This window comes from Heliangelus exortis, chromosome 2 (assembly GCF_036169615.1).
Source record: "Heliangelus exortis chromosome 2, bHelExo1.hap1, whole genome shotgun sequence".
Taxonomy (NCBI): domain Eukaryota; kingdom Metazoa; phylum Chordata; class Aves; order Apodiformes; family Trochilidae; genus Heliangelus; species Heliangelus exortis.
In genome coordinates, this window is record NC_092423.1 from 44,887,792 (window position 1) to 44,905,118 (window position 17,327).

General features: G+C 35.2%; 1 protein-coding gene across 4 annotated transcripts in view; it reads right to left on the reverse strand.

Annotated features, from left to right (window-relative positions):
- LARS2 (leucyl-tRNA synthetase 2, mitochondrial) overlaps positions 1 to 17,327 on the reverse strand; it is an 85,823-nt gene that overhangs the window by 61,452 nt on the left and 7,044 nt on the right. For all 4 annotated transcript variants that reach the window (XM_071735860.1, XM_071735863.1, XM_071735862.1 and 1 more), the window contains exons 4-5: positions 10,427 to 10,518; positions 6,299 to 6,359 (exon numbers count right to left, since the gene is read on the reverse strand). In XM_071735860.1, the coding sequence (XP_071591961.1) occupies positions 6,299 to 6,359; positions 10,427 to 10,518 (153 nt within the window). The remainder of the gene's footprint in view (positions 1 to 6,298; positions 6,360 to 10,426; positions 10,519 to 17,327) is intronic.

The window sequence follows — 17,327 nt, forward strand, 5'->3', positions numbered from 1 at the left end:
ACACAGCATCAGCAATATTATCTGCTATTCAAATGACATCTGAAACACTCTAGCATAAAAATTTTATTTTTTCTCTGAAACTTTTTATTCCATTGATGAAACAGTGCTTTGAACTATTAATGACCTTTGAATAGATACGCCTCAAAAGTGTGTATAAGAGGCTTTCAAGGGCAGAAAAAGACATTTAATGGCAAGTTTTCTGCACAGCATGTGATGACTTTGTTATGAACAATAGTTGCTTGATTAAATCTCTGTGCTCTGCACTGAAAAAAACACTTGATAGAAGTGATTTCCACCTCTCCAACACTTGATTTCCATCTCTCCAACTAAAGCCTATCCATTTTTTTTTTAATTTTTTTTTTTGCCCCTACTTCTCCACACAAGGGAGTTCTTCTACCAGTGTGATGCCACTGCAGGCAATATAGCTTCATCACTGTAATATCAGAGACACAAAAAAACCCCCTAAGCAACTCAACCCCAGAGAGATGAGCCCTTTTGATACAGTGTAAGATTACGTGAGCAACAAGCAAACAGCTAAGACAAGTGAAGTGAGTAGTTAAATAAAAATAGTAAAATGGACTACCATTTATCCTCTTGATCCTAAAAGGAAGGTATGTGTTAAACGAATCTGAAAGATATGATGTTTCTCAGTGTAAACAGATGTTTTGGACATGGTACAGGCCAACGCAGAGGAACAGATTCTTACGTCCATGCTCTTGTGCACAAGTAAATTGACATATTTCAGGAAGAAATGCAGCAGACTGTTATCAACGAAGAAAATGCAAAAGGTCAGTCAAGCTCATCATTTAGTTTTATAACCATGAAGGTTTCAAATAACACTTGAAGTTAACAAAGAAAGAGAAATTACATTACTTCCAAGTGAAATGAACTGCTGATGACAAGCCAGCATCACCCTGTCAATCTCAAAATATGGGGTTTTAGTTTGGTTTGGTTTGTTTTTTTCTTTTCCTACCATTTAACACATTAAGACTTAAGGTGAAAAGTAATTTTCCATGTATGCCAGTTCCTGATCTCGATTAAATAGTCTGGTACAAAGTTTCTATTATGCTGCTCTCATGCTTAAATTAAGATGAATGTTTATGTTTCTACTTATAACTCGGGAGCATGGCAGATTCACAGCACTTTAACAGAACTGATTTAACTCAGAAATACAGAAAAGGGTTTATAAATGAGTTTGCAAAATAGCATGATAAAGCCTTCCCACCATGCCAAAACCCATAATTTTATGTTTCCCTTCCATAAATTGAGCACTGGCATAGCAGTGTACATTCAGAACATCATCTCATAAAGCAGATCAGTGAATATATATAAACAAAGTATTACCATAGTTTCTCTAAAGATAAATATATACTAAAAATGAGAACACTTTTTACAGATATGGAATATGTTGCTCAGCTGCTCACTGCATGTGCTCTTCAGTGCTATGCAATAGATTTAGTGACAATCCATCACCTCAGCATTACAGAATCTACTATGAAATGGTAGGGACAGCATCTCCTTCTTGCCTCCAACCATTTCCCCTTTTCCTTTTGTCATCTTGCCAGCTGGAATGTCTGATACTGTCACCAAAATGCATCATTATCATCGACTACTTTTATTGCTCCTCATGCCTACAAGAATGACATTCATTAAAAAAAAAACCAAAACATTAAAGCAATTATAAGACACCACCTTTAAAACTGGTCTGTTTTTAAAAATAGCAGATATTGCCACAGAATATAAGACAAACATCCCTATCCTTACCAAAAACTACCTTGGTTAATCCCTTTATGGCAGTTCAGCAATCTGTTCCGAAGAAATGGCATTACTAAGGGGGTCAGTATCTTTTTCTTTTTGCAAATAAATTCTCAGTTTCAGACTAAATAGCAGCATCACAATTTAGATTCAACAGCTGCATGACTTGGGAAGCAACTGGTTCATGGTAAGGTTAAAGGGCTGTTCACTACTAGCAAAATCTGATAAAATAATCCTGCAGCTATCAAAAATATGACAAAACTATCATTGAAGAATCCTGAATTAAAAAACCCCATGCAAACCGGCTGGAAGATGTTGGTCATTAATAAAAGAAAAGCTAATTTTCAAATTCCTTCCTTTATAATTCATCATTTCTTCTAAATCTGTTCCATTCTTAAAAGTTTATTTTATGTAGCTCTGAACCTAAACCTGTTTTTTGTTTGGTTTTGGTTTTTTAAGAGTGCTACCTCTTCAAACTACTTTCATGGCTATTTTTAAAACAAAAAAAAGTAACATCTACAGGCCAAAAAAAAATGTTTTATTTGTTGTAAGATCCACCAGACTTTGTAATTCACACATAACTGGACTAGAGGAAAGTAATTTCCTAGTTTACAGGAAAATTAATTAAATATAATAAAATAAATTTCCTATAATAAAATAATAATAATTTTATTTCTAGCATAGCCTTGTGCTATTTTGAAGATAGCCATGTTGCAACTGATACTTATTAAAAACATGACAGGGACAAAAACTCTGAGCAGATTTTTTTAAAAATCAATGTGGGAAGATTAAATAGTCTTTTAATCTATTACTTGCCTATTTTTGTAATAAAGGGCATGTACAACCTCATCTGAAAGTATAATTATTTGATTTTCAGAGGTTTAGAGTTAACAAAACTACATTTCTAAATTCTTTTGAGTATTTGTATTTCAAAGGCCCTTAGTTTCATGCTTTATTAGCTACAAACGTCATGCAGTACCTGCATTTTAAAGCAAAAAAGCACCCTTGTATAACATGTTCCTTTTTTATTTTATTTTTATTTAATTACAAGTAGAGTGACTGATTATCACTGATATGTGGATAAAAAGAAAATGTAACAGGTATTGCTCTATCTCCTGTTACAGTTTTATGCATGCTTAGGCAGTGCACAAGAATGACAACTTCAAAACTAAACAGAAAAATAGCTGCACAAACACCACCTACCAGAGTTTTCTCTTTCTTTAATGTACAGAGCAGAAGGAGAGCATTACTATTATGCAAAAAAACCCCAAAACGTTACTTTGCATGTGTGAATTTAAAAGACTAAAAAATGCTGGCAGTACAAGCTACCTTCTAAAAGTTACAGATTGATAATACGGTGGTGAGCTAATGGCTTATTGGGAATGTGCATTCAGTCTGGCAGCACTCCTGAGCAAAAGGAAGAAAAAACGTTGTACACTCTCCATCCCTTGCAGACAATATGAATCTTGGAAAATGATTTGCCTACTTCCCCTGAAGATCATGCTTACAAGCAGTGACATGCTGTCTGGATCATATTTTTGAGAAATCTGATCATCAGGAATGCCCAAATTGTTGTTATCTTAAAAGCAAAACATAACTACATTTTTTTATTTTCCAGGTGTTTTTAATGTCTCTCAGTGACACTCCTTTCATCCTCAAATGGCAGCTTTCTAACCCTAGATCTGACAAACATAGATGTTCTTTTTTAAGTCTCTCCCCAAAATCACATTTTCAAAGTGATTTAAAAATATAACCATTTTTTTACTTGAGCAAAGTACTTACAGAGCTATTTTATGCATTTAATTATATTTTTAGTTTGCTTACATCTTCTGTTTAAGAGAATAATTTCCATGTCTCTGTAACTTGGCTTCCTGAAATAATCTAATTAACTTTTAATAATGCCTTATTTGTGGTGCCTAACTGGTTAAGTAATTTCAATTTGACTGCTACAATGAAAAAATACTTTTGCATTTTGTTTTGCAAGACTGAGGGAACAATGAAAAAACCCCAGACAAATGAAGGAAATTTCTACTATCCCGGGTGCCTTGGGGTTTGTTCATAATTTTACCAATAAAACTACAACTAGTCTTCATATTCCTGGACAGGACTTTATCAAATACCAGACATGACTTTATAAGCAGTCAAGTTCCTCTACACAGCTACATGCAGGATGTATTTATAATGTGCATTTTATTATTTTCCCATTTCGTTTTTTTCCCCTTCAACATTTGTAAAATTGTAAAGTTTACTTATGTTTCCCTTGCATCACCTTGGCATGTACTCCAGGCTGGCCATAGAGGAAAGAGATAGTTTATATAAAAAGTTTGGATTTTAAAAATGCAATTCACCACACCCTAAAATAGGGATCTAAGGCAGGGGAATGGGTTTCCTCCAGCATATATTTTCTAGGTACCGTGCTCTAGCACAATAAAGGAGCACAGTTAAGCACCATCAATGAAATAAATGAAAAGCAAACTGCTGCTTTGTACAATAGTCTTTGTTAATTAGACTAACCCATAGGAGAAGAGTTTTTCTTACACTTTTCATAGGAGTCACTAATGCCAGTGGGTTTGTTTGCATTGTCACAGTATTTTGTAGGCCACTGATTTAGTGCCATACAAGTATAGAATAATAAAAAAAAATATTCCTTACCTCAAAGAGCTCACTCCTAAGCTAAGTACCTGCAAAGCACAGTGCATTGCTGTGCAGAGATGCTGGAATTGGCCCGGCAGCAGTGCAGCTGAGGCAGTAAGAAGCTCTGCCCAGCCTCATTAGCCTTGCAGAGAAGCGAGCTTTATCAGCCTGGAAGATTCACTCTGCCACAGCTTAAGCTGTTCCAAAAGCAGCTCTTTCAGGGCCAGCTCAAACACCCTGCAGCTGGAGACCATGTAACACAGGTATATATCAGGCATCATTCATTTTTTGCAGTGAATAAATGTGTATTTCTAGTGGTTACCATTCAGTTCACTCTTACCCCAGTTACCAAGGCAGGATTTCCAGGTAAAATAAAACTTAACTAATAAGCTAAAGAATGAAAACTCCAACCTTAATTGTGAGTCAAGGAACATTTTTTTTCTTCTTGCCTTTAAAAACCATAAACTATGTGCTCCCAGAGCATTTGAAATTATTTTAATTACACAACTGTTTAAATTAACTTAGTTGTATAGAATCAAAGCCCCTTTTCACAAGTATTCATTAACCAAATCACAGTTTACTGGATGAGTGAAAGTAAAGCTCAAAGAACAGGCACAGAGATGAGAAATTACTTTCCCTCATATATAAATTCCTGCAATGGTTTTCAGTACTGCCAGTTCTCCATCTCTTCTTCAGAATGGAAGGGTTAAACAGATGTCCAAAGAGAGAAGTGAATTTTCTCCATTTTCTTGAAAGGTATTCTGCAACATTCAGTTCTGACGGGCTCCATAATACAGCCTACACGTATGATTTCACTGTTCTTAAGTATTGCTGTATTGCACATACAGAAAATCTCTGATATAGAAACAGTTTTAAATATAAAAAAATCATAAAGAATGTGTGCAGTAAACCTTCCTCAACAAATCTTTCATTTTCAGAACAACTTTTTGGCTATCAAGGAAACAAAGATCTTACTAAAAAGCCTTATACTGAAAATCTTGCCACACATATGACACAATGAAATATGGTTCTTAATTCTATGGCATACAAATAAACAACTTCACATTCAAGATCAAAGCAAACAGATGGCAGGTCTCAGACTGCCAGAAAACTAATCTTTTTCCTTTTCAGATCTACAATATTGCTATAAAAATCCAAGATTAGCATCTCCATCACTCTATTCAGAATCATATTAAGGGGATAAGGAATGGTTATTGCTGAGAATATAGAGGTAGTGATTGACTTTGCTTCACTGGTAAATGCAATAACCTTGCAATCTCTTCAAAAATTAATTTCTTTTTTATCTTGAAAATGACATTAGCTTATGTCTGATCATGTTGGTAAAGTTTTAAGGTGAAGCCTGATTCTCAAGAATTACTGTTTTAAGTAAAATTTCTCCTTTCCAAAACGGTCATGATACGAACACTTACAAAAATGCAGACTTATGCCTCAAATTTGGAATGCTATAACCAAACCACCATTTCAAGTTACTACCTTTAAGCTCTTATTATATTATAGAAACACAGACATGGAAAAAAGCACTCTTTCAAAATACATATACCTTAACACAAAGGCATGTTGCTTTATAAATATCTATATAAAGTATAGCTTCTTTAACTTTCTGTAACTTCTAACAGAGAAAATTGCTACTTCTGGAAGAGCTGAAAAAGCAGAGAAGAATCCAAATGCAAAACTCATGAACCTTGAGATTATCAGATGATGTCAGTATGTCAAAAGTAAGAGAAGCTTGAAAGACGTTCAATTTCTCACTTTTTACAAGAGTAATTTTACAATTTAGCAATTTAAACTGATCACTTTAATAGACTTCTGTAATGTTGTAAATAAAACGGTGAAATTCCAATGTTCCATCATACAATAAAACAGTATCTCTTCAAAAAGAAAATCTTACCCTTTCCCATGTAAAAGACAGACCCAGTGCATCAAACTGTTCTCTCATGTGTTGAATATTACTGCAAAATAAAAAAAACTAAAATTATTAACTTAGAAATATTTATATCATTAGATCATATTTGAAATCAGGTGCTTATGAAGTTCTAAGAAAGCAAAAGCTCTACGTAACCTCTAAACACTATCATCTCACTAACAGTGAAACTAAATGGACTGCCAGGTACTCACTTTAATACTTTTAGAAGTCCCTAGGTTATTCTGGTTCAATTTCAATGGCTGTGTCTACAAGACAATGACTTTCCTTCTCTTGATTTGAGCATACACTGAAAAGCAAGTATGGCACTGCAGTTTGAGGGAACCATTTCTGAAGCATCATTTTTCATTATTTTCAATCATTTTTACTGCAGCTGAGCCAAAGGCCACTCTGAGATGTTCACAGTGCAATAGGATTTACTTCCACAATCAGCTTAAACCTCTTCTGTTCTGCAATGGTGTCTGGCTGTATTTTGGTTTGGCTCTGGTGATTGTAGACACGCCCTACAAAAAGTTCTCTAACCCCCTCAAACCACCAGTTTTCTTGCTTCCCTTTGTTGGACAGGCTGACAGGAATACTGTGGCCAGAAAAACAGCTGAGCCAACAGAAAGGAGATGATGGGAACATACATCCTGAGAGGTGGCAAGGAACATCTATACTGGTGACAGCACAGCCACAGATAAACTTAAATCAACTGAGAAACTGTAGGGTTAGACCTTTCCCCAGGTGGGTTATATCCAACATGTAAAATAAGACATACCAGAATATAAAGCAAAGCTTTAGTTTGAAAATGTCCTAATAGAGTTTACTGAAACACCCACATCTATGCTACTAAATAGTGACCCACCATGAATTCATTTACATACTTAAAATGGCTTAAAATTTCTTATGGACTTCTAACTTCCTACTAAAATGCATTATGTTAGATAAAGCATGATCTATCCTCACGCAGTGGCTAATCTGACAGTCATGAAACCAAGCATTTAATTCTGATTAATTAGATTAAATTCTGATTAAATCTGATTAACAAACCTGCACTGCTGAATAACTGAGTAATGCAAGATCCCCAGTTACACTAGAGGAGGCCAACCAGCAGGGTTGTATCAGTATAGGTATACCAGATCCTATTATGGACTCACAGCTTCCACTGGGAAGAACCATACCTTCAGTAGTACTGCTTATATTTAAGTCCCACTCAAAACAAATTGTACCAAAAATAAAATTTCAAATTTGAGTGCATTTTCACAAAGCTTTAGGCACTATACAAACTCTCTGCTGTGTACAAGTAACTGGGCCTTAGATTGGTTTTATATTTTTTCCCTAACTTTTAAAATACAATAAGTAATAGTTGGAGATAATTTTAAATCATCTCTTCAGAAACTGGTGATGCTCTGAAATATATTTGTTCACTCCTGAACCAAGTAAGTTGAAATGCTTATAGTGTGCCCCCTTTTACATGGGTGGCTTGCTCTGCTCCATGGATGACTAAAACACATCTGGTTGCTATCACACCATCACAGTTACATGTTCCATTCACTCATCCCTGCTGCAGGCACAAGAAGCATTTCAGACAGGGAGAGGGTAAAGGAGACAGAGATTACTTCAATGGTCAGATTTAAACAGTATGGTGAACTAACTCCCTTCCTTAGCATAATCAAAAATATTGAGCATGTAAATAGTTTTCCTATTTGGTTATTACTATAAACAGTCTCAATGATAATGTGCTAACTTGTCCCAGTTTCGTTGCAATATTATTATTTAGCTCTTAAAACTAGACAATCACTGTTTTCAGGACTAAGGAAATTTCAGAGCAAAATTTTCTGCTGTTGTAGAACATTTTGTACTTGTAACTACTAGCTGACCTGCTTTAAGAATATAGAACAACATGCACCTTCCACAAAAAGAGAAAAATAGCAAAGCACATAAACCAGCAGAAGATAATCAGCCCAGGCTGTACCCTACCACATGCTTTTCAATGCAACCCAGATATACAGCTTAAATGAGACAGGCTGAACTGATATGGCACGTTGCTGTTCCAATCTCTCTGCCCCACAGACTCACTGCTTTTCTGTTGAGCCAATTCAACTCAATCAGCTGGCAGAACAGCTTTTATCTGAGTTAGCAAGCTGAGCTGGTTCAATAAGATGTCCTACTGATATGGGAAGCAGTTAAAGAAAGCCCTATGTAAATATGTTTGAGCTATTCTTCTGCAGCTATGTTTCCAGCTATTTTTCTGCAGCTTTAATCCCTTAAAGGAGACATTCAAAAGGTCAGACTAAGAATTTCTATCTAAGACAATGGTCAGGAAGACTTGAGCCAGGCAGTGACCAAATGCTAGCATTGGCATTAGGCAAGAACATCACCATTAGAAGAGTCCTGAAGTGAACTTTGCCTAGGAATGAGTAGGGGGCATCTGCCCAAACTACCACCCAAGACCCCTGAACATGCATAGATTTGGTTTGCAACATTAGCCTTATGCAACTGTAGTAGTAAGGTGAGATTTTATGTGATGTATAAGGCCAGACAGACTGATTATATAAGATTCAGCATATAAATATGTGACGTTCTGTGAGCAACAGTGCCCTTGATTTGAGAAATGCTCCCTGAGTGACCAACTCTGGGCACAATCCTCTAAAGCAATGTCTCCTTCCTAAACACAGTCTCTTTGTCTGCATTTCAGGTGCTAACTTAAAATGGTAACACTACCACTGCTAAAGCTAGTACAGATGGTGAGTATGCACAACATAGTGGAGAGGAGGGGGAAACACTGACACTTCTGCAGTCACAAGGACTTGATGTCACCCTTTTTGTCTCACAACTACAACCTTCACTTTGTGCCTCATTTGCCATGCAGGTAAGGATCACAGTAGCCCTAGGTATATGATGAAGGTTCCATCAAGATATTTAGGTTAAAATCAGGCACTCAGATAAAACAGGTATGTAGTTTCTATTTACTGCTGAGCTTCACCAGGTTTTATTGAAGGAAGGCAGAAACCATGAGAAATTTACTTAGGGTTATGGCCTAGTTAAGGTCTTTTCAGTGTTAGGTTAATGGTTGGACTCGATGATCTTGAAGGTCTTTTCCAAACAGGGTAATTTTGTGATCCTGTGTGATTCTGTGACCAGTGTACTATCTGTGCTGAAATATAATTGATAGCCTACAACACACTGCACAGTGGTGTTTCAGACTCTCAAAAGAACAAAACCAGGCTTTTGTATCTTGTGGGTAACTGTTTCTTATGTATATTCTCCTCTACACCACGCAAGGGGGAATTTTTTTAAAATGAGAGTAAATAAGTCAGAATTAGTCTAGTGCACTCATGCATTCTCCCTGTATAAAATCAGTTGCCATCACATTCTAGCCTGAGAAGTATTAACTGTCTTAACTTGGGACCAGGAGCATGCAAAAAACTTTAAAGAAACAGTATTATCGAAGAAGGAAATGGATCAAAGTCCAAAAAGATACTACAGATGGATTACTGCATCCAGAGCCCAACAAACAGCTTCACTTGACTGATGTCTGATCCATTTATAGAAATCAATGTTCATTTATATAACTTGCTAATAATTTTAAATATTAGGGGAACACAACATCCAATTCTCTGGTTCAAAGCTCAAAATTTTCACAGAAAGCAGCAGCTATAATGACAGCTTATGGTTTTCCAAGACTCATTCTCAAATGAAAAAACTAAAATCCTCTTTTGCATGGTACTGAAAACTGACAGTAAATCTAGTGATGTAGCTCACAATTTTCAACTGTGTATTCTATGCTAAGATTTAACTTCCCACGATGAAATTCTGATTTGTTTCTTACTCACTGATTTGGGAATTTGGGAAATGTCACTCTTTCAATGTTCTACACTTTTACAAGTTAAAAGCAGTTGAGATGAAAACCTTGAAAATCATCCTTATACATTTGGTTTTTGAAACTGAATAATTTGCACAGTCCAATAAAACACTGTCAAGTAACCCTGGTTCTTTCTGTACCATCTTCTACTTCTACACTGGTTTTCCTCTGTTTTATTGGTTTATGGGGGCCACAGCACAGGTATTCATAGTATATATGTCACATCACTTAAATTCATTAGAAACTACCTTTGTGTCCAGCTTGCAGGGTGAAGTCCATGTTCAACTGCAGCATTTTCTGCTGGTAAGCCAAATGCATCCCATCCCATTGGATTAATCACCTGTAAGCAAAAGAGAAAAACACAATGTTACTTTCTAGAATGGCATCATCAACACATACAGGTCTCTAAATAATGAGGTGTCTTGCATCAGAGTAATGTACAGCATTTTTCGCATTTCAGCATTTGTTTTTTCTGAGTTGAACTTCCCAAAATTACCCCCACAGGTAGGCCTGTTTTAAAAGATTAATATGCAGAAAACCTGCTGTCTAGGGTGTGATATTAGAGGAAGCTCCAGTTATTACACAATAAATTTTCATCACTTTTTCAATACCAAGTTCCTATTGACAAAAATCAAATCTTTGTGAATTTGGGTGGCAGTCAAAACTAGCATTTGATGCTACTGGTACACAGAATCAAAAACTCATCCTAAAGGACAAGAAAAAACCAAGCAAAACTAATTGAACCAATGTTTTTACAGCTGTGTCTGATGTGTAGTTAACTTCTTTTTTGCTTTTTGTTCAAGAAAAAAAGAAGAAAAATACCCTATGATAACCTTAAATCCAACAGACAAAATCAAGATGGGGAAAAATGTTTCTGTCAATTTTTATGAAAATATGTTTTGTAAATACAGACTGTAGACTGAAAAATTGTATTTTATAACCACAAATATGTAATGGCAAAGAAAAATGCTTAGTACAAAATATATATATTTTTTGTTAAAATCGATATGTATCTTTCTTATTAGCATGCAAATTATTTTGAAAAATAATCTGTATTAAAAAGCATTTAATAAATAGGGAAAGAAAGGTCAGTACTTAAGATGCTGTCATTAAACACACTTACATATTGGATATCTGATAAAACAAATCCCATTTCATACACCTACAAATGTGCTATAGATTAAGTAACTATTGTTAAAGTTACCAAAGGTTAACAATAGTAAAATATGATTTAGTAACATTTTACAGGTTGTAAGAAATAAAAACTTTTACCCGTAAAAATACAAAGAACTTGTTATTTAGTGGCACGTAAGCAAACATGCAATAAGAAAGCAATCCCAGAAATATTAATTTCATACACTATCTTCATGAAAAAAAATCTGTTCGTTTACAAAGCATGAGATACTTCTGACACTGGTTTGAATTATTTCTATTCTTCTTTGCAACAACCTTAACAACAAATATAAATAGAATTTTTTTAAGGACACAGTAAAATATCAGTTTCTCCAGCTCAGCTCTTTTTAACCATTGAATTGCTGACCACCTGTCTTTGGACAAAAATGATGAAATAAACCCAATTTTTTTTCATGCATAATACATATATTCTCTTATTTAAACCCCATGTGTTTAGACAAATGCTCTACATTTGCATCCCTACAAATGAATTCTTTTACTACAAGCTGATACACATTGTGAGACCAGAAGAAAATACTATTGATTATTGTTTTTAAAATTTGGCTTCTGAAGATCTCCTGGATATAAACAGGTGGCCAAAAGTAAGGCACAATCTCATTCCTCACATTCATGAGCAAAAGGATTAGGGAAGAATAGCTTCACTACCAGCTACAGGCTCCCCAAAAGGGCTGACTGATGCTCCAGACAACTAATATGCAGACATTTTAATACTGTACCATCAGTGCTAGCAGAAGCTATCTGCTCACATGGATCTTGCCAATTCTAGCATGTATATTAAAAATATCATAGTGTGCATTCACTTACCATATTCAAAAGGCATATTGATCTAACAACAAACAGCGTTTCTCAAGTTAAAGGGCTGAAGAAACACACTAATTCAAGTTTCAGTCAGAAACCTGAATTTAAAGAGACATTAAAAATATCCTTAAATTAATCTCCAGGATAGATCTATTTATGTAGTTGCTATAGAGATGAATGTAACACGCACAGTAGTTCAGAAAATTATTTCAAGCTTATTGTCTCTCTTACTTCTCCCGTGAATGGATTTGAAACGTTTGTAAAATGCATTTGTCAGCTGCTTCTGGCTGGAATGTATGCTATGTATCTATAGGTAAAATGCCATGGTCTCCACACAGCACTTGGCATTACATCTTAACTTTACTTAGCTACCACAAAACATAGGGCTGAGATTAACTGTATAGTTCTGAAAGGCATAAAAAAATCTGAAGAGACACAGGAAGGGAGAAGAAAATATACTACTAACATGGCAGAAGTTGGCACGAAAATAAAGGGACAGTTCAACTGTTCAATACAAAGAAAAAATTGCAAGAAAGTGATTTTGAAGACAAAAGGGTACTACTTGTACATTCTTGATGGATTGGTCATAGGCTCTAACAATCAGAAAACATGACTGCTCCTTTCAGCATTGCAGAGAAGCAGAAGAAAAGGAAAAAAAGTAATCCAATTTCTTGAATGTTGACTTGATTGCTTCTTACAGCAGCCTCTAAACCTTACGGCACTAAGGGATCAATTCTGCTCACTAGTGTGACCATTCTTCCAAGCAGCACTTCTCTGTACAGACAGCATTTTTTCTTAGCCACAAGAAGAAAGAAAGAACAAATCATGAACTTATCCTGTAGAGAGAAAAAGCCTGCATACATCTGAGTTAGAAGAAGGCAGGCTATAGTTTCAGCCATTTTAAGACAGCAGAAGCCAGTACCATCTCCAAAGGTAGCTGTGTTTCTGGTCCTCATGATGAAGCAGATGGGTTAAAACAACTTCAAGGTTAAAACTGCTATGTTAGTCTTGAACATAAGGGGCTTAAGAGCCTCAGAAGGTTCACATGATCTGGCAGGATAAGCTTTGAAAGATTGGCATTTTCTGCCACTCAACATACTATGTTTTGCACAGGAACCTGAAGCTGGAAGGAAGTGAATTCCTAGTGTGTGGGGGACAAAGTGCTTGGCAGCAACCCCACTGTGTGTCCTTCTCAGGAGCAGATCATTAAAAAGGAAAACAGCTGCATCTTGAAACATTTTAGATCCTAAAAGCTGAGTTCAAATGAGCTCAAAGCATCGATGCAAGAGCGATTTCACAGCATGGTGAAAAATGTGTCATTAGTGATGGCCAGAGCTTTTAGTATGACTGTGGGATGAAGCAGATGAAGACAGAACCTCTGTTAATTAATTTAGGAGGCTTAAGCTCTTCTTGTCAGAGGATTTTCTACTCACTGTCTTAACAATCAGCTCATCACATTGACATTAGTAGGCAAGATCAGCAGTCACTATATAACACAACTATATGACACAAATCTGACAATGATCTCATAATACTTATTTCTCTGTCTCTGTCAATTTAACTAAGAGAGATAATTCAGTGAATTTTCCTTAATGTTAGTAAAGAAACAAAGAAGTTGTTTGCTCTCAGTATGTGAGAGTAATGGGCTCGGTATGTCTCAAAACTACGATCAGGGAGCTGAGATACCTTCCTTATACCCAGATAGATGCATTCTAAGTTTTAAGAAAGACAGCAGAATCAGTGTCAAAAATCCCTGTAAATAAATATATTTATATCTGGGAATGTCTGGTAAGACAACGAAAAATAAAAATTAAAAAGTCTGCTGACAGAGTGGAACCAATGCATCAAAGTCTACATTTCCTGTCTCTAGTTGTAGCTCTGTGACAAACCTGACAGGATCTAACCAAAAAAAATTGGTGATCCATGCTCACGAGTTCCAGGCACCAAGGAGGGGAAAGGAGAGATTGCTCCTTCCACTGACCCCCTATAATTAGGCTAAACATGTTGAAAATTGGATTTGCAAATTGACATATTACAGATACAAAGCATTAAAAATACAAGACTTCCACCTGAATGCTGCTCAAATTGCCTTTTAAGCACAGTAGGTGATAAAAAACGTTATGAACAGCTAAAAATTACCACTACCACCAAACAAAAAAACCCCCAAGGAGACAAGGCACATCTGGAAATAGATCTTTTGAAAAATTTAATTTTTGACTAGTGTGTACATTCTAGCAAGGACTATTTCAATGATTTTCGCCAAGAGAATGCTGCATATTTGCATTCTCTTAAGGCACTTTCAAATTAAAAAATAATCAACCCACACAGATTTCTATCAAAACATAACCCTCCTTGTAAAATGCTCTCATTTATCTTTTGTTCTCACAAGATATAAAATATGAAAAATCATTCTACATCCACACACTACTAAAAAAATATAGAAAATAAAGGTGTCACTTGCCTCCTTAATCTCACACATTCTTGTATAACATAATTGCCTTGAAAATAATATCTTGTTTTCTCTCTCTTTGAAAATGAAACAGAATGAGCTAATTCACACTTCCAGTACTTGCTACCAGAAAACGAAATTTAAATAAGATTCAATTCACAGAAGATACTTGCAATACTTTCCACTTGGTTTATACCACAGAAAAGAACCTGGCAAAAGAACACAACAGCCTCACACAAAAAAATGGTGGAGAATAGCAGCTAATGATGACTGGAAAACTGAACTGTAATAAATCATCCCAGTGATTATTTGATTATAAAGTTTTAATTAAACTTCCCTGTCTTTCTTCAATACCATTCATTTCTCCAATTTCAAGATTATTAAGATTCACTGTTGAAAGGGAAAACAATTAATGAAAATACATCCAATTTTAAAAAAGATGTTGCAGGTAAAATGAAAACTCTCTTTAAGTCATTTTGACATACTGTGGAAATATCACTAAAAATACTACAATCCCACCAACGAGGAGCAGTTTAAGCATAAATTAAGAAAACTGACCCTATTGTACAGGAATTCCACACTCAATTGTTCAATTATTTCTGCATATCTAGCACATGACAGCCTTGCTGTGATATCAATTACAAGTCAAAATTTTATTAAAAAGATATCACAGAAACTATTCAACTAAATCGCTCTCTGTTTACTGATTGTTAAGGGAAATATTCACAGTCCTCTGAGAGGAACAAATTACCCACTTTGAAATTTATCAAAGGCATGATAATGATAGCATGATAAAGCAATGGTAAATACTTCTTCAGCAAGCAGCAGAAGACTGGAAATCTGCCACAGTGAAAATCACCAGAAATATCTATGATTTGTAAATGGCACTCTCAAATAATAAATAGGAAACCTCCTAACTTCTTTAAAAAATCCTATATTTGAATTCACAACATGCATGTAAATTTACAGCAAAAACAGAACCAGAAACTTCACAGTAGACACAAAAGTATAGATTAAAAAAAATTACTTTTTCAGAGCATTTTTAAAGAAATATCTTTGTAATAAGACCTGTGACTAGAACTCTCTGCACATAAAAATTGTTTTAATTGCATTTCAAGATAAATGTTTGGAAGAGACTAACTCACTGCATTCGTGCTAGGTAATCTGTATGGTTTACAGTTCCCGTGCAAAGACTATAAACTTATCTTCCACTTGCCTTACAAAAGGTGTACTCCACAAATCATTTACCCAGCAACCTAATCTGAGTGCATGACCGAGTTTGTTTCCCATGCACTGCCTACAGATACTTGAGGCTGCTTGGAACAAGACAGTGCTTCACTGGCCACATCTTCAGCTACAACAAATGGGACCTCATCACCCATCAGCACAATCAGTGGGCTGGACACCTCTGGTGATTATCTCAGTAATGCAACACATGCACTCCTGCAGCTCCTACTGAAAACTTGGTGAAGTTTATCACTCAACGGGAGACTGAAAAAGTGACTGCCTATTGCAATATCAGGCTTGAATGAAATCCCACCCCTGCACACCATTTAATGAACAACCAGCCTGTGAGAACATTGCAGAAATGGCTGATGCTTATTAGCTAAGCTGTTTGATTGCCCAGTTACAGTGTCATTAGGCACCAGTATGATCTACAGCTTTCTGCTGAAGCAGTGCTTCTCCCAAAAACAAGGGAGAAAAAGAGCAACAAATATTTATTTTCCCACTTAAAATGAGGGTTTCTGGCAAATATCAGTAGATTTCAGTGAAGATTAACCTCTCCAGAATATTGTAATTGAAAAAAAATCACATCCTACCCAGCTAGAAAAATGAAATACGTTTCATTTTAGAGAAACAAAAAGCCAGCATCCAAATGATTTGACACTTTCCCAATTAAAATTTCAAATTACATGCAGTATGAAGAAATTACACAAATACATTCCAAAGAATGGTTCCAAATTACTAAAGAAGCTATAATACCTTTGTAAAGTCATTGAAGCTTATGGTTACTTAAGTATTCTAAAAAAACAAACAAAAAAGACAATTCTTGTCTGTTCAGATTGTATCAATATGAAGCTAATTTGCTATTTTCTCATTAGGGCATTCTCAAAGAAAAATATCTCCAGCTTATTCAACATATGTTATTCTCTTACTCAACCATATGTAGTAGTCAACTATGTACACACCATATACTGACATATACCTACATATATACACATATATGTATATATTGACCATATATACAAACCTGGTATTTTGTCTCACTGTTTATTAGACAATGAATACACATTGCAGTTTGAAGTTTTCCCTGGGAACTCTAAGTCTGAATGGCTTTGCCTGCATTTTTCATAACAGCCCATCATTCCTCATTGCCTTACAAACACTTTCAACCTACCTGTTCTGCTTCTAGCACAGTTTTTTGACTTGTTAACCAAGGTGTGTTCTATATGTATGAGTAGACATAGGATTATTTTCAATTACTACTCAAAAATCTTATTCTACACTTGCCTTGAATACCTCAAATGCGTTCATTTCTAGTTAGAATTTTGGCTTGGGAAAAATTAGCAGTCCCTGAACTTTCAAACATGCCATACTAAAATTAATTTTCAGAAAGAAAATTTTTTAAGAAAATATTAATATAATAACTTTAAAATTATGCATACTTATATTTTTTTTTATTCTAAAGCATTATTTACTTTTATGTA